Source organism: Perognathus longimembris, chromosome 3 (genome assembly GCF_023159225.1).
Source record: "Perognathus longimembris pacificus isolate PPM17 chromosome 3, ASM2315922v1, whole genome shotgun sequence".
In the NCBI taxonomy this organism is placed as follows: domain Eukaryota; kingdom Metazoa; phylum Chordata; class Mammalia; order Rodentia; family Heteromyidae; genus Perognathus; species Perognathus longimembris.
In genome coordinates this window covers 107502429-107528028 of record NC_063163.1, presented here as the reverse complement: position 1 = coordinate 107528028, position 25600 = coordinate 107502429, and the positions used below count along the sequence as shown (strand labels likewise).

The 25600-nt window shown below is 43.7% G+C and overlaps 1 protein-coding gene across 2 annotated transcripts; it reads left to right on the top strand.

Annotated features, from left to right (window-relative positions):
- Positions 1–204: 204 nt before the first annotated feature.
- Ddx25 (DEAD-box helicase 25) lies at positions 205–21918 on the top strand. Of its 2 annotated transcripts, XR_007210290.1 has the most exons (13): positions 205–299; positions 962–1028; positions 1285–1329; positions 1799–1934; positions 4058–4150; positions 4256–4358; positions 5858–5972; positions 7184–7361; positions 11186–11423; positions 12452–12614; positions 14613–14801; positions 16096–16222; positions 21245–21918. XR_007210290.1 is itself a non-coding variant. In XM_048340954.1 (12 exons), exons 1-12 carry the CDS (start codon positions 237–239, stop codon positions 16155–16157), a joined length of 1452 nt encoding a protein of 483 aa, XP_048196911.1. In that variant the 5' UTR covers positions 205–236; the 3' UTR covers positions 16158–16329. The 2 variants fall into 2 exon arrangements, 1 of the variants encoding a protein (XP_048196911.1); XM_048340954.1 differs by lacking the exon at positions 21245–21918 and having other exon boundaries at positions 16096–16329.
- The last annotated feature ends 3682 nt before the right edge of the window (positions 21919–25600 follow it).

The following is a 25600-nucleotide window of genomic DNA, read 5'->3' as shown; positions in this document are numbered from 1 at the left end:
GCACGCACTCGAGCGGGCTCCAGCACGTCCCCGCGCTCACCACGCTCTCCGCGCCCTCCGCCCCCTCCGCGCGGGAAGGAACTCTGCGCCTGCGCGCGCCGCGCCGTGGGCGGTCGCGGAGTTTAGACCGGCCCTACGCGCGATCCCATTGGCCACTGAGCCGGGCCGAGCGCGGCCTCGCGCCTGAGGTGGAAGCACGTGCTGGGGGCGGGAGCGGCGGCGTTCGCATCGCAGCTATGGCGTCGTTACTTTGGGGAGGCGACGCCGGGGCGGCTGAGAACGAGCGGCTGAACAGTCATGTAACCGCCACCGAGCAGGGGAGGGTAGAGGGACGGGGGTGGGGTTGAGGGAAAGGGGGTAGGAGGCTGGCGGGGAGGGCGGCTGGGCCTGGGACTCCCGGGGGGGGGGGTATGCTGGGAAGGGCGGGCCCGGCTAGTGTTTGGAATGGGGGGGGGGTGTTAAATGCTGGTGGGGAAGGGTGGGGTGGGGTGGGAAGAGGACCTTGGAAAAGGGAAACTCCCAGAGACCAGACCTTTTGGGTTTGAAAGGGGAAAATGGCAACACCTGGAAATCCAGAGAGGTGGTCCTAACTCGACTTGGGTTTTCCACTCACCTGATTTGACCAACGCTGGCCTTCCATCCTATCTGCCAACTCTTCTTCTTCCCTAGCCGCCACCCGCTTCAGGGTGCGGTGCGGAGGCACCTCCGCGCCCCAGCACTGCCTTCGTTTAAACTAGAGGCCTTACAGGGAGGAATAATTCTTGTGCAGGGACGACGGAAAGTCTCCCTTCCCCTCCCCCCCCTTTTTTTTCCTTTTTGGATAATTCATACATTCATACAGGACAATTCATAACATTGCAAAGGAGAAAGTCCTAGGGTGGTTTTTCCCCCGACCCCTTCCAGCCCGTTACACAGGATGGCTTGCTTCCTAATATTGGTTGAAATTTGTGTCTTTCAATAGTTTTCAAATCTCATCCACCCCCGGAAGAACCTTCGGGGTATTAAGAGTACCACAGTCCCAAATATAGGTGAGTGTTGTTAGGATAAAGCAGACTGGCCTCAGTTAATTAAAAACCATTGCTTTCCTCATGTACCTGCCAGCTGAAATGCCTTTGGCTCCCTTAAAGTTACATTCATGACCTTCCACTATCTTCCCACTTTACTCTTGCACTAGATGACTCTTTCTGTCTGTATACACCATAGAATCTGGAAGAAAAAAATGGAAATGTACACTATTTATTTCTAATCAGCATTTATCTTTACATTTATTGTTTATCCCTTTAGATACCTCTCTTGATAATGCGGAAGATGATGACGAAGATGACGTAGGTAGGAGACGTATTTATCTGCATGCATCTCCTAGCATTGTGTTTCAGTTTATCATTACCCTTGACAGTATGAATGAATGATATACCAATTGAGTAAAAAAGTATTATTGTTTCAAGTCTTCTTTATGAATAATATCAGAAGTCATAGAGGAGAGGTCTACTTTCTTTAGAAGTTGAAATGGAATGTGCAAGGAGTGGGTTAAGAATTTCTAGCTGGCAAGGAAGGGTTGGGCCTGGTGTCATTTGGTGTTCCCTTGCTTGAAGTTAGTTGGTGATGGTGCAATAAAACATAAGAAACTGGATCTTTATGAAAGAAGGAATTTTAAGTGCTCTCATTCATTCTGGAACCTTTTTCTAGAAGAAAGATTTGAGTAGTTGCCATAGCTTGATACACAATCACTGATTAGATGCTACTCAGGAGGGTTGATGTCCCCGATATGGGTTTTTTTTGTTGTCTTTTGCTTTTCTAGTGGATTTAGCCGCAAATTCACTCTTAAACAAGTTAATTCGCCAGTCCTTAATAGAGTCCAGTCACCGAGTGGAAGTCTTGCAAAAAGATCCCAGCTCTCCACTCTACTCAGTAAAAACATTTGAAGAGCTGCGGCTGTAAGTATTGTAACTCTTTCAGTATGGGGAAAATGCTAATAATAGAAGCTCTTGTTTTCTATGGCTCATTATGAAAATAGATGCGTGTAAGTTTTGCATGTAATTAAAATAGAGCTAAAAACACTAAGTTACCTTGGTTGCCTATAAAGGGGTTTTGTTAGGGTATTTTCATTTATGCATATGGTGGTTTGGGGTTAAATTCCCTCTCTTCTGTTACTTTTATCTTACCTCCCACTTTTTCAAAGAATTTTAATAGGTTTTGTTACTGGATATTCCTACATGTATATGAGGCACTTCAATTATATTCACCACCCTTATACTGTCACCCTCCTCTCTCAGTCCCATACAGTCAAAATATTTTAATCTTGTAGTGAAATAAGACACTGAGAAGACACAGCCATATTGCCAACTCCCTATGTCCCATTCCAGATGCAGGGGCTTTGAACATTCACACACCCTCCCTCACCCTTCTGTTAATAAGTTAGAAGCTTTTACATTTCTGACGATATTTTCTTTCACATAGTATTAAAATGAGTAACTTTCCCAAGTGAGTTTCTATTCTCTGAGAATTTACCAACTGGATTCAAGAAATATATTTTAACAAAAAGAGAAAGTTACCAGTATGTGTTGTCAACTACTTTTGCCCATTATGAACAATGGACCATTTGGGCCTAGTTCAGTAATATTTTGGCAAGCCAGCCATGGGATAAGTCCAGACAGACCTCTTGCCATGGTTCATGGGCCTCTTTGATGAATCTGAGCGGTTATTGGGGCTACTTGTCTCAGGACCTTCCCAGACTCACCACTGCCACGTAAGTTGATACATAAGTTCATTTTTACAATAGAGAACTAGTCTCAAATGCCTTACTTGATAACTTCACTAGAAGTGACTAGATTCCTATTTCTCCTTCCCGCAAGTTTGATCTTCATTCCAAGGTCTCCCTTTGGGGGATTCCCAATAAAAATTAAATATTCTACTTACAAACTGTATTTCTCTACAAGAGCTAAATCATATTAAGCTAGACTAAAAATTTTGGTTGGGGCCAATATTTGACTTGCAAAAGGAAGCCCTGGTTTGGTAACATGACTTATAAAAAGGGTAAAAATCCAAATTCATTATGGCTAGATATTTTTTAAGTGATAGGAGAGGCTTACTTGTATTAAAATGTGGCTGCCAGTCATCTACTAATTGGTCTACCAAGTTAGGAACATCCACATGTGTGGAAGTGGTCCAGCCTACCCACTTCTCACATTCAAGGAAAGATGTATTTAATATAGCTGCCTCAGGATAAGGTAATACAACAATGAGTAAGTTTGAGAAAAGTAATAAAAGAGGGGCTGGGGATATAGCCTAGTGGCAGAGTGCCTGCCTCGGCCGCTTCTGGCCGTTTTCTGTATATGTGGTGCTGGGGAATCGAACCTAGGGCCTCGTGTATCCGAGGCAGGCACTCTTGCCACTAGGCTATATCCCCAGCCCCATGAATTTTTTTTTTTAATTTCACACTTCAACTTTAGGCCCTTACTGCTGACATTAGCCTAGGCTCACAGTATGGCTTATTATTTTTGTGGTTCACCTGTAGAGGCATGATTGTATGTTTGATAACTGGAAGGTATAAATGATGTATTTCTAAATATTAATTTTAACTGTCTTTTTTGTACTGGGGATTGGACCCAGGACATTGTGTTCTTGCTAGGCAAGTGCTTTGCCACTGAGCTACATTCCAGCCCTCTCTCTCTCTCTCTCTCTCTCTCTCTCTCTCTCTCTCTCTCTCTCTCTCTCTCTCTCTCTCTCTCTTTTGCCAGTTCTAGTGCTTGGACTCGGGGCCTGAGCACTGTCCCTGGCTTCTTTTTGCTCAAGGCTAGCACTCTACCACTTAAGCTGACCACTTCTAGCTTTTTTTGTTTATGTGGTGCTGAGGAATCAAACCCAGGACTTCATGCATGCTAGACAAGCACTCTACCACTAAGCCACATTCCCAGCCCTAATTATTACTCTTAAAGGGTAGTTGCAAAGTAGCTTAATTTGATTTCATACTTTTTCAGTATGCATTTCTTAAGGCTACTGGAGTATGCATATTAATGACCAACCATAGGCTTTCAGTTTTACTTTTTCTTTTTGACAGAAAAGAAGAGTTACTAAAAGGGATCTATGCAATGGGATTTAATAGGCCATCCAAAATCCAAGAGATGGCTCTCCCTATGATGCTGGCACATCCGTGAGTTTCCAGGGTAGTGGTATTTCAACTTGATTGGGTCTCTTTTCAATTTATAACCAAGCTCTTGTATTCAGTTTATGCCCAGTGGTCTTCTCTTTTGTATAGACCCCAGAACCTCATAGCACAGAGCCAGTCTGGAACAGGAAAAACAGCCGCCTTTGTCTTGGCTATGCTAAGCAGAGTGAATGCCTTGGAATTATTCCCCCAGGTATGGAAGGGCTGTGGGAGAAGTGGGAATCCTTGTAATGCTGATGGGATTTTAGTAACTGGTGACCTTATTGCAAGTACATGATGATTATGTGATACAGTGATATGTGGAATAGGTGTTTTTCACAAATTCATAGAGTATTGGACATAGACTTTATAGTTAACTGGTTCCAGTCCAAGCCTCTCCACTGAGCAGCCAGATGAATGGCTTAGGCAAATCTGTTTCCTTGTCTGCAAAGGTAGCATGTTTGAAGGCATCCAGCAAAGTAGATCTGTTTGCTCTTGAATCTTAACACCCACCACAGTGTCTAGATTGCAGAAATCACTCACTAAGAATGGAAGGAAAGAGTGAATGGATGAAAGCTTTCTCATAGTGTCATCATTGGGATTCAGTGGAAAAAATAATGTTTTTATGCTTAGCATAAGGTAAGCATAGCGATGTGGTCTGTTTAGGTGCACAAGATCATACAGTCCACCTCTGTGAAGCAGACAAGCAAGCTGAGACTTCGAAGTGCCTTTCCAGAGGTAGCATAGTCAGGGTGGTTGGTCAAAGACTGGCATGCCATTTTCTAACCTAGCTTTTACTCATGCAAAACATCTGGTCACCTTTCCCTTTTTCCAAAGGGTGTTCACTGATGCCTTTCACAAGCTGCCTTTCCATACGTGGTAATGCTGTGTGAATACAAGAGCTTTCCCAGAAAACTTCATTTCCAATCCCTAAGATAAACTATAAATGTGCCTGGCCAAGGCCAGTGTAGGAAATCATGTGCATTTTAGACAAGGCCAGTGAAATTTATATCTGAGTATCTGAGGTTTTATTTTGTCAGCCAAAATGATTCCAGATGAGCTGTGCTTGAGCACCTGTTGAGAAAAGGGTGTGCAGAATATTATTTGCACTTCAGCTGTGTTCCCTTTTCTATTACAGGTCCCTAACTGAGACACATAAAAGTATAAGATTTTACTGTTTGATTTCCATCAGCATCTTCATTCATCAACCACTGCCATTTTTTACAGGAAATAGAACAACAGATGAGTGTTTGGGGAATATTTTTCAAGGAGAGAGGGAGGAGGGAATGAACGAGGGAGAGAGAAATGGATTGGACCAAGTAGAAAGTGTTCCACTCTTAATAGCAGATAAGTGTTCTACTCTTAATAGCAGATAAGAGGTAATGAGGATTGTGCTCAAGCTATGATTTCTCTTGCCTTCGCTCTTGTTGATTCCAGCCTTCCTATATCCCAGTCTTTTCCCATGTAAAAAGGATGACGAGTAACTTGCATTTCTAAATAATCCTTTAGGAAGGTTTTCTCCATCGGTTACTCCTTTCCCTCAGCATTCTCCTCAGATGTATGAACAGTTAAATTATATTCACTTGATAACATTTTATTCAGTCAAAATCTCCAAGGTCAGCTCTGAGCTGCTTCCTGTATTGGTTGTAACTGTCATTAAAATTTAAACCATGGCTTATATGACTTTCTCTTTCCTTCTTCTCTATTTTATAGTGCCTCTGCCTTGCTCCTACCTATGAATTAGCTCTGCAGACTGGCCGTGTAGTTGAGCGTATGGGAAAGTTCTGCGTGGATGTTGAAGTGATGTATGCCATTCGAGGGAACAGAAGTATGTACCAGGAAGCCCATGCTGGCTGGATTTTAAAATCCTGGCCTTATATTCAAGGCCTGTGCTTTCTCATCTCTAATAGCACTTGGACTGTAGAGTTGTTAGAATTAAATGAGACGAGGTGGAGTAGGTGTTGTGCACCATTCCTGAAACATGAGGCTATAGCATTTCTACCTCTTGAAAAAGGATGCCCATATATTCTTTTCTTTGAAATTTGCATGATTTGTGCAGAAATGCTTTTATTTTTATTAAAGTATTACATAATTATTATTAAAAAACTTTAAAAGATTAGAAGGCATAAGTGAGAGTTGTTCTTTTTGCCTAAAATTCAATCTGAAAGATAACTACAGTATTGAAAAACAGACAAGCCTTTGCCTTTTGCCTTTTTTTTTAAGCTCATATGATGACATACAGATGCCAGACGCTAGTGACTCAAGTCTGTAATCCTAGCTACTCATGAGCTGAGATCTGAATATCACAGTTCAAAGCCAGCCCAGACAGGAAAGTCCATAAAACTCTTATCCCCAATAAACTGCTCAGAAAAGGCTGGAGTGGCATTGTGGCTCAAGTGGTAGAGTGCTAGCCTTGAGCAAAAGAAGCTCAAGGACAGTGCCCAGGCCCAGAGTTCAAGCCCCAGGACTGGAAAAAAAAAAATCAGGTGTTGTGTCATTGAGTGCTTACAAAACTGACAGCATGTTTATCACACTGTTCTTCTTGACTCCACTTCATAATATCCCATATTTTACTTAATGTAACCGAGTGGTGGGCTTTTTTGTTGTTTTCCATTTAGAGAAAGTTTGTAGTTTTCACAGCTGTGCCAGTATGGGGTAGTGAGCTATTGTGTGTGGATTTTTCTTGTCATTTGAGAATGGATCTCACTATTTTGCCCCAGGTGGGTCTTAAACTTGTGAATTAAGCCTCTGAGTAGCTGAAACTGTAGGCAGGCCACTACACCCAGTGTAATGTTGCCTTTTAAATGCCTGCATGGCGAAATCAAATATGTAGGAATATTAGCATAATCGTAGAAACTCAGGAATTTATCGTGAAACTAAAACCTCAACACAACCTCTGACCCCCCAGGGGTTACATTTGGAAAGTCACTGTGAACTGCGCTTTTCTTTCTAAGCTTCACGTTGCATTGTCTTCACCTGTAACCAGTTGTGAAAAGCTGTGTCTGAAAGAGAGTTTAAAAAAAACCCTTTTCTCCCCAGTTCCTAGAGGCACTGAAGTCACCAAACAGATTGTAATTGGCACTCCTGGGACCGTCCTTGATTGGTGTTTTAAGCGAAAATTGATTGATTTGACTAAGATTCGTGTGTTTGTCCTGGATGAAGCAGATGTCATGATTGACACACAAGGATTCTCAGACCAGAGCATTCGTATTCAAAGGTAACCTTCAGACTCATATTTATTCCTGGTTTCTCAGAATTGATGGGAAATTTCATTTGTCTGTTGCCCGTAGTTGGTTTTTTTTTTTTTCCTTTTTGGCCAGTCCTGGGCCTTGAACTCAGGGCCTGAGCACTGTCCCTGGCTTCTTTTTGCTCAAGGCTAGCACTCTGCCACTTGAGCCACAGTGCCGCTTCTGGCCATTTTCTATATATATGGTGCTGAGGACTTGAACCCAGGGCTTCATGTATATGAGGCAAGCACTCTTGCCACTAGGCCACATTCCCAACCCCCCCATAATTGTTTTTATTCTTTTTTTTCTTTTTCTCAAGGCAAGCACTCTTCCACTTGAGCCACAGCTCTACTTCAGGCTTTTTGGTGGTTAATTGGAGATAAGAGTCTCACAGGACTTTGGTGCCCAGGCTGACTTTCAAATGTGATCCTCAGATCTCAGCCTCCAGAGTAGCTAGTATTATAGGTGTGAAACAACAGCTCTTGGCTCTTTATTCTTAATTGTCACCATCCTTGCATCTAGCAAGAATTTGGGTTTTATTATTTTCACCAACTCAAGGGTAGATTGCTGTAATTCTCCAGCTTCAGCTTATAATCTTATCTTGGTTATTTTTGCAATACAGACTTACAGATGAAATATTTTCATCGGGTTTGCATCACATTTGCCACTTTTCTTTTATATTCTAAGCAAAGTTCTCAAGAAGTTCTGTTGAGCATGTAATGTGTAATGAAATAGCACAATAACTGAAATCAGGTCTAGTCCTAACTTAGTCACTAATTTGTAAGACAACCCTAGTATTTTCCTAGACCTGTCTGTCAAGATCACTCAAAGGGCTTACTGTTATAGAAAGCCCCAACATCAGACTCACTGAACTAGAACTTCTAGAAGGGAATTTATCATTTATTTATTTATAATAAAGTAGTCTAAATAGTATTGCCAAATAGTATTGGAATGCTTGTCATGAAAACAGTAGTCCCCAAGTAAATACTCATCTTTTATAATACTTGCTTCCTTGTCTTTAGGTAATAATGCTCACACTAATAGCTATATTTTACAAAGAAACAGGTGAAACAATGGGAATGAATGTGCCTCAGTGATAGAGCCTTGCTTTGCAGGTACAGTGCCCTTAGGATTGATTCCCAACATTTAGAAAAGGAGAGAGGGAAAGAGGAAGGGATGGAGAGACCAACAGTTTCAATAAGTACCTGATAACAATTACTGAGATGTTTTTAAACTTTTCATACTAAATCTTCAAGCCCAGTGTTTTCTGCAGAATAGCCCACGGTTTCGTTTCTTCCCATTGATTGGCGTAAAATATCGCTTTGGAATGAACTAGCCAGGCCCTAGAATGCCAGCTCCTGTACCATCTTTCTTCAGAGGAAAATTAGGATGTAGCAGATGGCTAAGAAGTCCCAGAATGTGAATGCAGATTTCTCCTGCTGTCTTCTGCCATGCACCTCATTTGCATCCCTTTCTTCCTAATCCTCTGGCCTCTGCAGTGTCAAGTCCTAGGACTGGCCATGCTTCTGAGCAAGCCGCTCCTCTCCTTTTATCCCCTCTATGCTCTCTAGCTTTCATACTCTGGTTTCACTCTCTCACTAACATTCCTTCCTAGCTTCCAAAAATGTGTTGAAATATCTTGTCCGACAGTTTCTTCTCTTGTATTCTTGTTTTGCTGATTAGTATCTTTTTATCTCTTTATCACGTTAACAGAATGCTGGCAGCTGAGAGGGTAATGCATGTAGACAGTCTGCCATAGTTCACAATTCTTAGAAGTCTGTCAGATTGTTATTTCAAAACCTCCCAGATGATCTATGCCCTAGGCTTAAACTAATGTTTGGGAATCTGTGGACCATATGATCTCTTCATTCCCGTTAACTCTATAGTTCATTCTCAAATATTGTGTCTTCATCTCAAAAGAAGTGGTTTCTCTCTGGACTCTTATATTTATTTGGCTTTGAAACATTGGTACTCTTAGCTTATACATATAAGCGAGATTATGTGGTAATTGTCTTTTTATGCCTGGTTTAGTTCACCTAACATAATAATCTCCAGCACCATCCATTTTACCTCACAGATTCTTTTTTTTTTTTTTTTTTTGCCAGTCCTAGGACTTGCACTCAGGGCCTGTTCACTGTCCCTGTGCTTCTTTTGCTCAAGGCTAGTGCTCTACCACTTGAGCCACAGTGCTACTTCTGGCTTTTTCTGCCTAGATGGTGCTGAGGAATCGAACCCAGGGCATCATGCATGCTAGGCAAGCACTCTACCACTAAGCCATATTCCCAGCCCCAGAACTCCATTCTTTTAATGGTTAGTATTCCATTGTGTATGCGCAGCACATTGTCCTTTCCTCAATGGGAGAATTGATGAATTCATCAGTGGATGGCCACTTACTTTGTATTTCTTGGCTGTTATGAATAGAGCTGAAGTAAACGGGGGAGCACATATGTCTCTTTGACAGATTGATTTCTTTTTCTTTGGATGGATACACACACACACACACACACACACACAGTAGTCGGACTGCTGGATCATGTGATAGTTGTATTTTTGTATTTTGAGGACCCACTTTACTGTTCTCCATAGTAACTATATTAAAAAGTCAGTCTTATGTAATATTAGAGTAGACGTGGTTACCAGAGGCTGGGAAGAACAGCAAGGAGGGAGAGCTGGATATTGATCAGTGGGTACTAAATTACAGCTAGATGGGACCAAGGAGTTCTGACTTTTGGGGTGACTATAGATGACACTAATATACTGTACATTTCAAAAGGAAAAAGAAGATTCTGAAAGTTTTCACCATAAGAAAATGATGAGATGGATAAATTGAACCTGATTTAATTATTATGTAGTGTGTACAAGGGCTACAAGATGCCCCATTAATGCATATGTCTCCCAGTGTATGGTGCAGTGAGTTCCCCCTAGAGGCCATGCTGTGTGACTGCACCTAGATTAAGGGACAGGATTTTATTTACATCTCACAAGCTTTGGAGGCTTTTTCCAGTCACTGGCCCTCTCTGTCCCACAGTTAACTTCCTTCCTGACGACTCCATGGTTTCATATTCGTGTGTGTGTGTGTGTGTGTGTGTGTGTGTGTGTGTGTGTGTGTGTGCACGTGCACATTCTGGGGTCTTGAGCTTAACTTGGCCTTAATGCTGTCCTTTAGCTTTTTTACTCAAGGTTGGCACTCTTCTACTTGAGACACTGGTCCACTTCTGGCTTTTTTGTGGTTAATTAGAGATAAGAGTCTCATGGACTTAGCTGCCAGGGCTTGCTCTGAACTGCAATCTCCAGATCTCTTCCTCATGAGTAGCTAGAATTTTAGATAGGTGTGAGCCATTGGCACCTGGCTCATTTCACCTATTTTTCAACTTTCTGTACCTGTATTCATTTTGGGCTCTGTTTACATTTTAGTTACTGCGTGTCCTTTGGTTCCCTTCTCATTTATCTGTCAGTTGTCCCATTCCCGAAAGCCATTGTGTATGCTGATCTTTCCCTCCCAAGATAAAGGCCACCTACAGTCTAATGCCCAGCCTTGTGTTAGCTTTGCCCCATTTGCCTTCATGTGCAATTGTAACCACATACAGAGAGCACCTGCACTCTCCCTCCTGGTTCACTTGACCAGGAAATTGGCATGAGAAGCCTCAAGACCCTCTAGAAGATGTACCTCAACTTTGTTCTGAGCTCCCTGTTGCATTGTCTTGGTACAAGGAGGGACAGGGCATGTGGAGGTAAATTTCTCATTGCAGACAGCATCTCCTGTCTGCAGGTTATTAGGGAGCAGCTGATGGCCATCTTCTCTTCCCTTCTGCAGAGCCTTGCCCTCCGAATGCCAGATGCTCCTGTTTTCAGCAACCTTTGAGGACTCTGTATGGCAGTTTGCTGAGCGAATCATTCCTGACCCCAATGTTATCAAGTTACGCAAAGAGGAGCTGACCCTGAACAACATCCGACAGTACTACGTGCTGTGTGAGAACAGGACAGACAAATACCAAGCTCTGTGCAACATTTATGGCAGCATCACCATTGGCCAGGCCATCATCTTCTGCCAGGTAAACTTGCTGGTGTCTTTTGTGCCCAGATGTCCCCACAGCTGGAGGGGTTCAATACTTGTTAAATGTTACCTAGCTTCATCTTTAGAGCAATTCTTTAACTAGAGATCTGTATTTTACATAGGCTGCTTCTGATATCCCCATTTGGATTGGTAGTTACTGTACTTTTTGTTATCGTTATTGGTCATGGTGATTGAACTTGGCCCGGGTGCTGTCCTTGAACTTTTTCACTCAGAGCTAGTGCTCTAACACTTTGAGCCACAGCTCTACTTCTAGTTTTCTGATGATTAATTAGAGATAAGAGTCTCACAGTTTTTCCTGCCCAGGCTGGCTTCGAACTGTAATTCTCAGATCTCAGCCTCCTGAGTAGCTAGGATTACAGTGAATTTTTATAGGTACCACTTATCACTTAAGGATGTTCCTTAGTAAAGCATCACCCTGTTTATTTTCAGGTCTATTTTTATTTTTGTTTATCTCTGCTGATTGACATTGTCGTGCTTACTTGTATTATTTTCTCCCTGTCACATGACCACTCTATGCTGTCTGTGGTGAGAGGGGCCTCACCTCCCACTCACCTCCATATCCACAAGTGTATTAGGTTAGCACCTGCCAGCCCAAGGACAGCACTGAAAACAGAGTGAAAGAAAGCTCAACTCTGCTTCAGCCTAGCCATGTAAACTTGGGCAAGTTACTTATCATTTTTATATTAGGGAAATGTTTTGTCTTTTAAGTTTTTTTCAAGGTAGCTACCTAGTTAAAGTGTCTCAATAACCCATGCCCATAATGTATGTGAAGATTTTAGCCAGATGCCTGGCACTCTGAGCACCCAGGGAGAGACTCTTGACTGGTTAAGGGGTGTGATGCTGAGATTTAAGGGGGTGTGATGCTGAGAAGCACAGGCAACAGAAGTGTCCCTGGCCCTGTTCTGGTTTCTCTCCATCTCCCCGTCATACTCTCTCCACTTCCCCCGCCCCCCTTCACCCCTGCTTCTCAGTGCCTTGACTGTGTTGATTTTGTCTTTCATGTAGACCCGGCGAAATGCCAAGTGGCTGACCGTGGAGATGATGCAGGATGGCCACCAGGTGTCCTTGCTAAGCGGGGAGTTGACAGTGGAGCAGCGCGCTTCCATCATTCAGAGGTTTCGGGATGGGAAAGAGAAAGTTCTTATAACGACCAATGTTTGTGCTCGAGGTATGTGTGTTTAAAGTCAGATGTTGAGGTATAATGTACATACAATCCCATTCATTCTCTGTGCAGTTGAATGGGGTTTTGACAAAGCTCAACCTGTGTATATGCTGTATGTACAAACTGTATATGATATAGTCATATAACTATCACTGTGATCAAAATACGGAACATTGCCATCTCCCTCAAATTTTCTCAAGCCCCTGTGCAGTCAGTCTCTTCTTTGGCACATTCCTATTTGGATTTCTATCTATACTTTTGTGTCTCCCAGAATGCCACACAAACTGAATCATATGTTGTGTAGTCTTTGTGTCTGGCCTTTCCACCAAACATAATGCTTTTGAGCTTTGCCAGCATTGTCAGTAAATCAGTAGTCCATAACTTTTTATTGCTCATAGTGTTTCATTAATAGTTCTTTCATTCGCCAGTTGGATATTTGGATTATTGCCAATTTGGGGCTATTTTGAATATAGTTGCAATAAGAATGTATGTGTAGTCTCTGTGTAGACATGTTTTCATTTCTTGTGGGTAAATAGGAGTGGAATTGTAGGTCATGTGACAAGTGTGATTAGCCTAATACAAAGCTATTCAGCTTGTCCACTGGATCATTTTGCCTCCCCCAGCATTGTAAGGAGTGGTGGTTGCCATGCACCTTTGTTTGTAACTAATATGCCATTCTTTCTGGTTTTAACCATTTGGTAGACATATAGTAGTATCTCCTTGTGCTTCTCATTTTCATTCTTTAATAACTCATAATGTTGCATGTCTCTGAGCTGTTTCCAGTTTTGGTTGGGTTTTTTTTTTAACTGTATTTTTTTTGTGTTTTCTTTTTTGGTACTGGGGATCGAACCCAGGACTTTGCACTTGCTGGGCAAGCGCTTTGCCACTGAGCTACATCCCAGCCCAGGTGTTTCCAGTTTTAAGGCTATTGATGATTGGTGGGGGGAAGGTCATTGTTTATTTGTTTTTGTAATAGCTTGGCTTCCTACTTTCTTCCTCCCTTCCATATCCTATCTTAGACCCTATATTCAAGTTAGGTTTCCCAGTTTATCCTGTGAACTCAGTAGAACTCAGAGTCTACTGTGTTGAGGGCAGGTGCTGGACTCCACACCAGTGGAAGTGTTCTGTTGTGTTGGACTGTGTGCTGTCCCATTGGTAGCTGCTACCATCTATGGCTCTTGAGCATGTAAAATGTGGCTAGTGTGACTAATGAATTATATCAGCCAATTTAAATAGCCACATGGGGTCAATGGTTACCCTATTGGACAGTACAATTGCAGGCCCTAGAAGAAAGACAATTTGGAAATATCTAGGATAGACTTAGGGCAGGACAAGGATTGTGTCCCATATAGCTTGTTTGTTGGTGAATGGAAGGTCTGGGACGTGCAGAAGGGTTTTAAAGGCAGGCTCAGTTGGGTGGGAATTTATAGTGGGAAAGACCAGACATTTTGACTGGTGCAGAGCACTTGTGATCCTGGAAAGGAAGAGCAAAGACCTAAGGCAAAACTCAAGGTCTTGAGTGGCTTCTCCTGTGACCTGTGTGAGCTGGACAGTAGGGGCTGAGCACAGGTGCGCCAGCCCTTGCTTCGGTGACTTTTGCAGGAGGGGTTAGAGGAATGGTGGAAGAGGTGGAAGGGAAGCCCATGTGGATTGTTGGAGCAGTCGAGGCAAAGAATACTTGATGATGGAATGAAGCAGAGTTGCCAAAAGTCCCAAGGGTAGCCCTCTGTAAGCTTGGTAAGAGCACGTCTGCTTCCCGCTTCACCTCCATTGTGCACACATGCTTTGTGCGTGCAGTTTGCCACTGTTGGCACTCTGTCCAGCACCACAGACACCACAGCATGCAGGCAAACTGCCTGACCCAAAGTACCTATTTCAGTGTCATCCAGCCAGGTCTGATTTCCAAATTGTCTCCATTAATGACAGTCCCGTTGACAAATGTAGTTCTTGAGTGGCTGTGTCCTGTGGGAACAATAGCAAGACTGCAGTGTTTTCCTCTCCTAGGGATTGATGTGAAGCAGGTGACAATTGTTGTGAACTTTGATCTCCCCGTAAACCAAACAGAAGAGCCAGACTATGAGACCTACCTCCACCGCATAGGGCGGACAGGACGCTTTGGGAAAAAAGGCCTTGCCTTCAACATGATTGAAGTGGAAAAGCTGCCCCTGCTCATGAAAATCCAGGACCACTTCAGTAAGTAGCACTGCTTCCCAAGCCAGGGCTGCAGGCCTGCTGTTGACTGAGGGGGGCGGGTGTGCCAGGGAGGTAGGTGGAAAGGCTCAGGGAGTGTGGAGCAGAAGCTGTGGGTGCAGGGCCTCCAGGGCACATGTCCAGAATCTTAATGTGGGACAATTGATTGAACAACTCTTAAGTGATAGTTAAAAATAAAAAGAAAAGAAAACTGAGCCAGGCTCTGGTGGCTCACACCTGTAATCCCAGCTACTCAGGAGGCTGAGATCTGAGAGGGTCACGGTTCAAAGCCAGCTGGGGCAAGAAGGTCTGTGAGACTCTTTCCTCCAGTTAACCAGCAGAAAGCTGGAAACAGTGCTGTGGCTCAAAGTGGTAGAGCTCTAACCTTGAGCAAGAGAGCTCAAGGATAGTGCCCAGACCCCAAGCTCAAGCCCTATTACCAAAACAAACAAACAAACAGACTGAAGTAGAATTCATAGGAATTCCTTCTGGAGTCTGGAAATTTTCACATCTTATAAAAATGTACCCTAAATAAAGTAACAGATTCCTCTAGAATTAATCTTTCCCCAGTTTCCTTTTTTAGTTTCAGTTCCACTTCTCTTATCCCAACCTCTTAGACAGAACCACCCTGAATTCTGAAATCTGCAGCCCCAATCTAAATAAGGTGGGCTCAGGGGTCCTGGACTAATGGGATCCTGAAGGGTCACCTCACCTGGTTGGCCACTCCTCAAATTACCCCAGACCCCAGAGAGCATGGAGAGGAACTTTGAGTGCTACCTTCAGGGGAGTGGTGCTTAATCTTTGTTGGACGCAATGAGCACTCTCCCAGGCAGCGCACATAGGCATATTGGTAATGTTTGGAATATAAATTAGGTTTTTCAGGCTGTCTGTTGTCCATTCACTGTCTACTCACTGCCACCACCACCCCACCCCCACCCCCCGAACTGGCTATGTGTTAGGCTAGCTGGAGAGGGCCAGAGGAGAAGGATCCTGAAGGTTGCCATGGCGAGCTGCTGAGGCCCTGGTTGCCGGAAGTGAGCCAGCTTCATGCTTCTCACACTTATCTGTCATGGGGAGCTTGTCTGCCCACAGAAGATGAGTGGGTGTGCTCTGTGCTCGAGTAGCTTTGCTGCTGTTTTAGTTAGTGTTGGTTGGGTGTTTTTGTTGTTGTTGTTGTTGTTTTAGTTACCATCTATCCTCGAGTTCCACAGGAATATATATTTTCAGAGTTGGCTGGAATGAATGTCGTCCATTTAAGCCCTGGGGTAAGACTGATTCCTTTCTTCTATTCTTTTAGACAGCAGTATTAAGCAGCTGGACCCTGAAGACATGGACGAGATTGAAAAGATTGAATATTGAAGAAAGAACTTTATTGTTTGTGAGATATCCTAGTTTATGTGAAAATGTTGCGGCAGGTTTTGAAGGTAATTTTTTATGTTGAGACTCTTGCAACATGAAACTGTCACAGATGGCAAAATAAATGTCGTGGTACCCTTCAACCTGAGGTCTTTTTGAAACCAAAGTAACATGAAGCACATGATCCCTTTAAATAGGAAAGCAAGATTCTTCTTCCTTCTTCCTCTTTATTTTTTAGTCTTTTTTTTTTTTTTTTTTTTTTTGGCCAGTCCTGGGGCTTGGACTCAGGGCCTGAGCACTGTCCCTGGCTTTTTTTTTTTTTTTTTGCTCAAGGCTAGCACTGTGCCACAGCGCCACTTCTGGCCATTTTCTGTATATGTGGTGCTGGGGAATCGAACCCAGGGCCTCATGTATATGAGGCAGGCACTCTTGCCACTAGGCCATATCCCCAGCACCTTCTTAGTCATTTTTTGAGTCAGGGTTTTGCTATCTGTCCCAGCCTGGCCTCAAACTTTAAAATTCACTAAGTATAGCTCAGGTTGGCCGTAAACTGTTGTGAAAGTGTTGGGATTGCAGGCATGCCCCGCCATACCTGGCTAAGGATCTTTCTGATCTTTTTGCAGGTAATCTGAGAGTGCCCTGGAGGGATTTGGTTTGTAAAGGGGAACAACTTGTGGCTGTTAAAAGTCAGTGCCACAAGGTGGCAGTATAACACCACTGGGTTTGGAATTGGAGCTTGTGGAACTACTGAAAAGCTACACATTTTCAAGCCTCACCTGTCTTTTCCAGAGATTAATGTCCCTCTCTCATGTGCCCTCATTCTGAGTTGAAAGTAGAAAAATCTTGCAAAAGCACATTTGGAAGAGAGAGCTCTTGACCTTTTTAAATATTTCAAGTCACTTCTAGAATTTCTTGCTTTGCTTCTTACCATCTTCAAGTTAGAAATTAATTCTACCATTGGTTATTTCATAATCTCTGTAAACAAGGCTTTATTTTAGGCATTTCCTAAGAATGGGCAGAGAGGTCGAGCCAAATAAAGCCCTCTTTCTGTTAAACAACATTTCAGGCAGCTGGAGGGTTTTGCTTTCAAGACATATGGCAGATCTGAAACCCTGGACATTTTCCTTCAAACTCATTGAGAAACTTTCTAATTGCTCATGTTTGCTACTCAGAAATGAAGCTGTGAAGTGATAGAGGCATGGCTCAAGTGGTAGAACTCCTGCCTAGAAAGTGTGAGGCCCTAAGTTCAACCCACCCCCCCCAGTATCAACGCCCCCCCTCAAAAAAAAGTAAGGCTGTGTGCTTGAGAAAATGGGGAGAATGCCTAGTCTCTCTCGAAGCTAGAACCGGTCATGCAGCTGTCAGCCAGGGGCCAGGTTCCAGCTCTGTCACAGCCCCGTTCTTTGTCACCCTGTGTGGATGTGGTTCCTGGCATATCAGTTTAGGTCTTCAACTCATACATCATGCTGCCCATATTAAGCCCCAAGGTCGAGCTCAGAGTAGCATAAAAATCACCAGGCTCCCCACATACATGTTGTGCACTTCTGTGCTAAAAACCAGGAACTGAGAAATGAATAGCAAACAATGCTTCATTGGCTGAGGCCAGAATAAGCTGGCATCAGAACAAGGTGTGCTGAAGGAGAGGTGTTCAGGTCAGTAGTGTCACACAGAGAAGCACCCCTGCCATGCGCTGGGCCAGCCTCAAGGAGAGGAGACACGCAGGCTTGGACAGAAGGACAGGATCTGTCCAGTAATGCCTTCCCAGTGTGTACTTCATGCCACCTGGAAATCTCCTCCTCTAGTCTGTAAAGGCAGGGCCCCAGACCCAGCTCATGAACAGCATTACCTGGAAAGCCTGGTGGAAAACTGCAGATTCCCTCTCCAGAGCAGGCAGAGCCAGGCTTGGAGGGTGGAATTCAGAAATACTTAGAGGAGGGCTCACAGCATAGCCAAGGAACGGGTCGTCAAGGCCGCCGTCTAGAGAGGAGACAAAGGCGCTGAGGGAATGGATTGTGTCCTCTCCAGTTCTTTATCTGCCTTCCTGTCTGGCCTAGAAGCTGGTGGCTGGTCTTCTCCAATGAAGACACAGCCTTATGTAGGGCCCAGCACATGGGAGGCATCCCATGGGTATTCAGTATATTTCTTTGTCATTTCTTCTTTCACTTACATTTTCCCTTGATATTTCCCATTCTAGTTTTGAATCCCAATAATATGACCCAGGATGAGGAAAGGTGGAAAGTGCATGTCAAGACACTTCTCTCTATTTAAGAAGTTGGCTTAGTCTTTCCATTCTACTCAGCTCAGCCTTGGTATGTCCTAAGTTAGCACCTCCCTTTCCAGTTCACATTTCTGGTAAGGCTTCTATCAGTTACCTTCGAATGCCCCCAGTAATCTCTATTTGGCAACTGTTCCCACAGGGTCCGCAAACACAGAGGCATTCTCCTGCCTTTCCCTTGGTCCTTGCCTCACTTCCCTTTGTCTTGCCTCCTAAGGAGCAGTAAAGCTGTGGTGTTTTCTGCATGGGTCACAGCTGTATTAACACTGTCTGCTTTGGTGAGTCAAAGTCTGTTTTGCAGGGTACCGCTCCTTGCTCAAAAGTGTAAGCAGTTTTCACATCTCCACACATGGCCTGGCCGAAGACAGGGGCAAGGAATAACTAGACGATTTCAGTGCATCTGTGAGCTGGATTAATCAGCTGTGTATAACTTGGCACCAAAAACTAAGCCAAATCCATTAGGTTTATCTTGGCGAGGTCAGCACTGTTAGCATATTGAGCTTCATGATTTGTAGTGGGAGTGGGAGCGGCCACCTAGCCTGGGGCCTGCTGCTGCGATGAGCTGTAGGCAGCTATTAATAATAGGAGAGGCAAGTGAGTTGGTCATAGTCTGGTAGGATGTCTGACGGCTCCCTTTCAAGGAGACATTATTGGGTTTGAAGAAAGTGTTGATCCTCCTCATGGATGCTCTGTCACTGGCAGTCTCTATACACATGGTCAGCAGTGGAAAATTGTTGGAGGCTTTCTGGGGTAGGGGTAGGGTACTTTTCCAGAGAGGCTGGTTGTAACAAGCCTTGGTTTGCCTCATGGTCCTCTTGATTCAAGTAGGGGCCTAGATTGGAAAAAGGAACTCAGACAGTGAGATCTCCCAGATGTTGAGATGGAAGTTGGGCCTGTACTCATCCGTATGCTGTGCCCGGAGCCTTGCTGACTCAGTACAGCCAGCTGGGCATGCTGATCCCCTCAGGAAGGCCTCAGAAGCCACCAGTCAGGAGTAACGAAGGGGCCAGATTCTCTGCACTCTAACCTTCTCACTCCACGCCCCCAGCCACTGCAAGGAGCAATCAGGCATGTGAAAGACCCTCATTCCAGCCATTAGCCCGCAAGTGGACTGGACACACATGGCATAGGCTTGCTCTGGGCTTCAGGAAACACCAGCTCGCTGCTCTAGAAATCTGACTGCGCTAACTGAAAGCTTTCTCTGCTTCCTAAGAGAAGGACATGCGCTTCATGTTTCTTGGGCGGGCAGCTGAGCTATGATCTTGCCTAGGACCTGCTCCCCTGCCTGCCCCTCACTTTGTTGCCTGATTTTGGCTGAGAGACATGAGTTAGACTGTTATCTCCACACAGTTCTCTTCTGCTTTCAAAATGTGTCTGAGGCTGAAGCACCATTGTACATTTTTGTGTGTACTCCTTCCAAGTTAAACTTGCATACTCTTCTAATGAAATACAGCGAATGTACCTGAAGTGGGCTAAGTTCTTGACTAAAGAAATAAGCGTGTGTCCAGCCAACCCACAAAAGATCTAAGGAGTTCATGTCTGAAATTGCCTAGCCCTCCAAGATTAGAAACAAGGAGAAACACTAGTAGAATACAAAATGTGAGCTGGATGTGGCGGCTCACACCTGTAAACCTTTACTCAGGAGGTGGAGAGTAGGCCAGACCAAACAAAAAGTTCCAAAGACTCCATCCCAACCAATAAAAAGCTGGACATGGTTGTTCTCGTCTGTCACCCCAGCTACTCAGAATTACAGTCTGTCTTGTCCTTGGTGTACACATGAGACTAAGGAAAAATAACTGGAGCCAAAAAGGCTGGAGTGTAGCTTACGTGATACAGGGCCAAGAAAGTCCAAGGCCCTGAATTCAAACACCAGTCCTGCTTGCCAGATAGATAGATAGATAGATAGATAGATAGATAGATAGATAGATAGATAGATAGATAGATAGAATCACTGGAGAGAAGCTCTGTATTCAGGAGAACTGAAATTTTGTTTTTAGATAGATAGATAGATAGAATCACTGGAGAGAAGCTCTGTATTCAGGAGAACTGAAATTTTGTTTTTTAAACTGAAGACTGGGGCTGGGAATATGGCCTAGTGGCAAGAAGTACTTGCTTTGTAAACTGAAGACTGCAGTTTTTAGAGAGAAGTGTGGCAAACTGTGTACTTTTGTTGGGGAAATTCATCTCCTAAATATATTTTTTCTGAATCAGTAAAATAAATACAGGTTTCTTTATTCAGATTTTGAGAATATATCTTTCCATCATGAATAGAGATAGTCTCTGGTTTGGAACTTAATGTAATTCTTCTGCTGGAAAGAATGATAGAGTCCCATTCACTGGAGTCCTTTGGTTTGTGATTGGTGGCTTAAATCCTAGTTGGAAGAAAGCTATTTACTAGGAAGCCTTGCTTCATGTGAAGATCAGAGGTGTGGTCATGTGTAACAATTTCCAGCATAAATTAGAAGAACAGACTGAGAAGGCCACTTATTAGGGTGGTGAGCTCCCTGTTGATGGCAGTATTCAACCAAAAGGCAAAGCTAAGTTGAAATGGGGCTATACTTCTAGTTCTTAAAATTAGCAAGATCTCTGAGGGCCATGCCCACTCTGAGCCATTGGGTTTCTATGACCCTACACACACATGCTTACACACACACACACACACACACACACACACACACACACACACACACACACACACACACACACACACACACACACGGAAGAATGTGAGCCCTTGGCCCAGAGGAAGATCATTCCTCAGATGAAAGGAAAATCGGGTGATTAGCTTCTAATCGCACCCTGTCTTAACTTTCAGATTCACTGGCTTCTTCCCCATGTGACCATCTCTTTATACCACGCTCCGTCAGCTTACACAGAATGTGGATTGTTTTTTATTTAATATTTCTATTACAAGAGCAATAAAACAGCTAACAAATGGAGCACAATTTAGAGACCTCCTTACTTCATCACAATTATTGCCTTGATGTAGTCCATCCCATTTTAATATGAAGATAGCTTGTCATAGTGCATGTTTGTTATTATATCCTTTTACTTGAAATATTCAAGTGTTTTTCTTTTACATAGTCTTAGCAATAATTAATAATAATAGACTAGATTATCTTTCCCTGGTGAGTATGCATATAACTGTCTTTGTTCAACATTTATGTGATACCCACTTTTCCAGCACTAGAAGTAATACTGCAACAAATATCTTCTTAAATTATTTCGTAGGAATAGAGATTTGAGTACCAGGTCAAAACCAGGAGCATTCTTACAGCTTTCAGTAGACTGAGGCTGTAGCTCTGCCAGGAATGTCCCTTGTCTTACCAGCCAGGGATATTTTCAGTTTCAGATTGTGTGCTGACTTGTTTGGGTTTACCTTCCTTTTCATACAAATAATTCTGAGCATTTCTTTGTGTGTGAGTCACTGTTTGAAAATTTGCTGTAGTATCCTTTGCCAATTTATCTCATGAGATAAATGTTTTCCTTGTCAAGTTGTGTGAAATACCTGTTTGAATTGTTCTTTTCTAAATACAATAAAGATATTAACCGTTTGCTTAAAATATTTTCCCAGTATGTCTGCCTTTTTGTACTTATAGTTTCACACAAATTTAATTTTGTAAGCATATGTCAATTTTGTGATTATTTGGGGGTACTGGATCTAAAATGTTAGCCTTATTCTACAAACCATATTCAATTTTATTATATATTGTCACAGTTTTCATCTTTAAGATAACATTGATTATAATCCATTGGAAAGTCAGGGGGGTGGGTAGAAAATTGATCACAGTTTTTCCTCAAAATGTTAATAACTGGGGCTGCACGTGTAGCTTGGTGGTAGAGTGCTTCCTTCACATGTTGGAGGCCTTGGGTTCAAACCCCAGCATGGTAGAGAAAATATTAACTGAGAATTCTAATATTCTTGTTGATAAATCCCCATTGTTCCCCTTCTTCTGGTATCTCTTTTATAATGTTAAATTTGTATACCCCTAAACACATATAATAGGGTGCCAGGGATCTACTGAATTTATTTTTTCTTGTGTTAGTACTGGTGTTAAGTATTATTATTATGTGTTTTTTTAAATTTAGTTGTACAAAGGGTTTCAATTCATTATATCAGTTTAGGAGTATAGTACATCTTGATTTTTTTTTAATCACCCAATCTCAAGATTATTTTTAGAACCATTTTTTAAATCACTTTTCCAAAAACACTGGATTTTTATTTTCATCCATTTAGCAGTAACTATTCTGTGCACATATGTTACTTTGGGGGGAGCATTAGTTTCTTTTTTTGTTTTGTTTTGTTTTGATGAGTTCTCATTATGTAACCCAGGCTGGCCTTGAACTCATACTCCTCCCAGCTCAGCACCAAAGTTGCTGATCACAGATGAGTGCCACCACACCTGCTTTGATTTCTTTACACTGTGATCTGTATGAGGTCTTTCCTATCTCAAGGAAAAGGTCGGGAGGCATGCTAGGAGCAAAGAATCGAAGATACTTGGGCCAAGAAGTTGTGACTGCTTTGGGGAGGTAGTGCTTGAGGGGAGGTGGTCTCAACGGGCTTCGTCTGCCTGGAGGAAACTTCACCGTTTCATTACTGCATATCCTGCGCGCCCACCTGTTGGCAAGGAGCAGGTTTTGTGGTTAGGGAGTGCATGTGACTATGGAGAAGAGCAAGAGGCCAGGGTTTAAGACCTGCCTGCACCATGAACCTGCCCCGGCCATTGCAAAGCCCTTCACCTGAAATGGCCTCGATACTCCTTTTATCTTTTACATCACTGCTTCAGCCTGATTAGCCCGGATAGCTTAGAGATAAGACACCATGTCTAACAAATCTCGCTGTCAGTGGGGCCATCCCCCAGCCCTGCACCTGGTACACTACTGATGTTCCACAACCTTGGAAAGAGACAAGTCAAGGACTAAGTGCACAGCCTCAATGTGTGCAGGAGCTTTGTTTGAGTCAGTATGCCTTAAACTACACTATAAACCTGTAGATTTCTAGCTCAGAAGATTGTGATGAGCCTGGTAACTTTAGACCATGCTTTGAGTAGCAAGGTTTTTGAGCACTGATTTAGGGAAGAATTCTTGGCTGAAGAAAAGGGAGGAGGCGTTAAAATAACATCATAATTACGTTTAAAACATACACATAATTGTATATAGATAAGAAACTTGAAAACACAAAACTAGCTGGGGGAGGGGGAGTGGCTCAAGTAGTAAAGCACCTGCTTAACAAGCAGGAGCCTCTGAATTCAAACCACAGTACAGGGGGAGAATGGCATATAGGGGTAGTTCGATTGTGTGGGTGACTTTCGACTGCATGTTTGTTGCTATAAACAGCAAAGAATAAGAACTGCAGAAGTCTCTTAGCAAAGGGGAAGAAAAGCAGTCCTTTTCCCTCCAGCCTCAGGGGAGACTATGGGACACATCACTCCTTCATTGTCCCTCCTCTGAGCTGCTCTGCATTCCTGTGCGGGGCGGGGGGAGTCCTCTGGCTGGTGAGTCTCATAATTCTCAAGATGCAAGCCACCTGCTTGGCTTTTGCGCTAGCTTAGAAGCACAGCCATGACAGCTTGGAGGGTGACATGTGACAAGCTGTCCCATCTCTGATTCAAATGCAGCCTTCAGAAACAGAAGAAAAGTCCTTGTTCCCCAGCCAGGAGAACCCACAAACCAGATGATCAGTGATCTCCCACACACCCTCTAAGAGCCTTAAGAAAACAAAACGTGTGATTAGAGTCTGGGGGTATAGCTCGGTGGTGATGGGGCATATGGCCATAGGTTTGATCCCTAGCCCCACAAGAAAATAAAAAAGAATGCTTGACTTAGAAGTTTTCCTTTCTTACTGGAAGAATTTTTATGAGGCTAACGCGTTGACAAATCTGTCATTCCCAGAATTTGCTAACACCCTCTCCCCGTCCCTCAGCCCCTTAGATTTTTTTTTGAGTACATTTCCCCTCCTCATTTCTAGAGGGGAGGGAAAACCATTTTGAATAGGCACAAAGTTTTTATCCAAGGTGTTTGGCAGGGACTCTGGGTTCTGGGAAAGATTTATGTCTTGGCCTTCTGGCACTGCCTTGTGTTAGCTCACTTAAAACAACTGAATAAATGAGTTCACTTTCTCCTGTCAAAGGGGAACCCAGGGCAGCACAGTGCCCAGCTGGGGTCCATGGGGACCCAGAGGCAATGTACATGTCTCAGTCACTTACGCTGAGCTCAGCCGTTTTTATGTCTGTCTGAGGTCATTAAAATGAGGACATGGGGCAGAGAGAGAGACCTGTGGAATGAATGGCGTGATGGAAATGCCACGCAGAAGGGTTGGGGATGTAGCCAAGAGCGTGGAAGTAGGGGCTCTCTTCAAATGCTGCTGCTTTCTCCTGCCTGGTCTCCCCTTGTTTCTGGGACAAGAACAAGGCCCAATTGCTCTTGAGTCTGAAGAGCCTTCCAGCAAGTCCTCTCCATGATTCCTAGGGTATCTGGCTTTGCCCTTCTTTTTTTTTTTTTTTTTTTTTTTGGCCAGTCCTGGGCCTTGGACTCAGGGCCTGAGCACTGTCCCTGGCTTCTTCCCGCTCAAGGCTGGCACTCTGCCATTTGAGCCACAGCGCCGCTTCTGGCCATTTTCTGTATATGTGGTGCTGGGGAATCGAACCTAGGGCCTCGTGTTTCCGAGGCAGGCACTCTTGCCGCTAGGCTATATCCCCAGCCCCATGGCTTTGCCCTTCTTGAAAAACCACATCTTTTCTTTCCTGCTACCCGGCTATTTTAGGACTAGACCTTAAAACAGGGGCGGTTGCTCTAGAAGAAGGCACAAATGTCCCCTACCCTTAGCCTAGTGGATTTTTCTGGACCAATCTCAGGGCCCATCTTTCACCCATAAGTATAGGCTCAGCATTCACCAAGAAGTTTTGTTAGAAAAGCCCCAAAAGGACAGAGGGAGGTATAGACATGTTGGAGTTCAGGATCTATACCTGCCCATCCCAGGAGATAGCTGCATGATGGTCCACGCTCCCCAATGAGGGGCCTGGTTCCCTTTTAGGGTTTCCAGGCTTCAGCTGGAGGAAGTGGCTGGGTGATCACTGTCTGAAGGACAGAGAACAGCCTCCGTACGTTCCCAGCTTTTAAAAGTGATGGTGAGCCAGGAGCTGGTGGCTCCTAGCTACTCAGGAGGCTGACA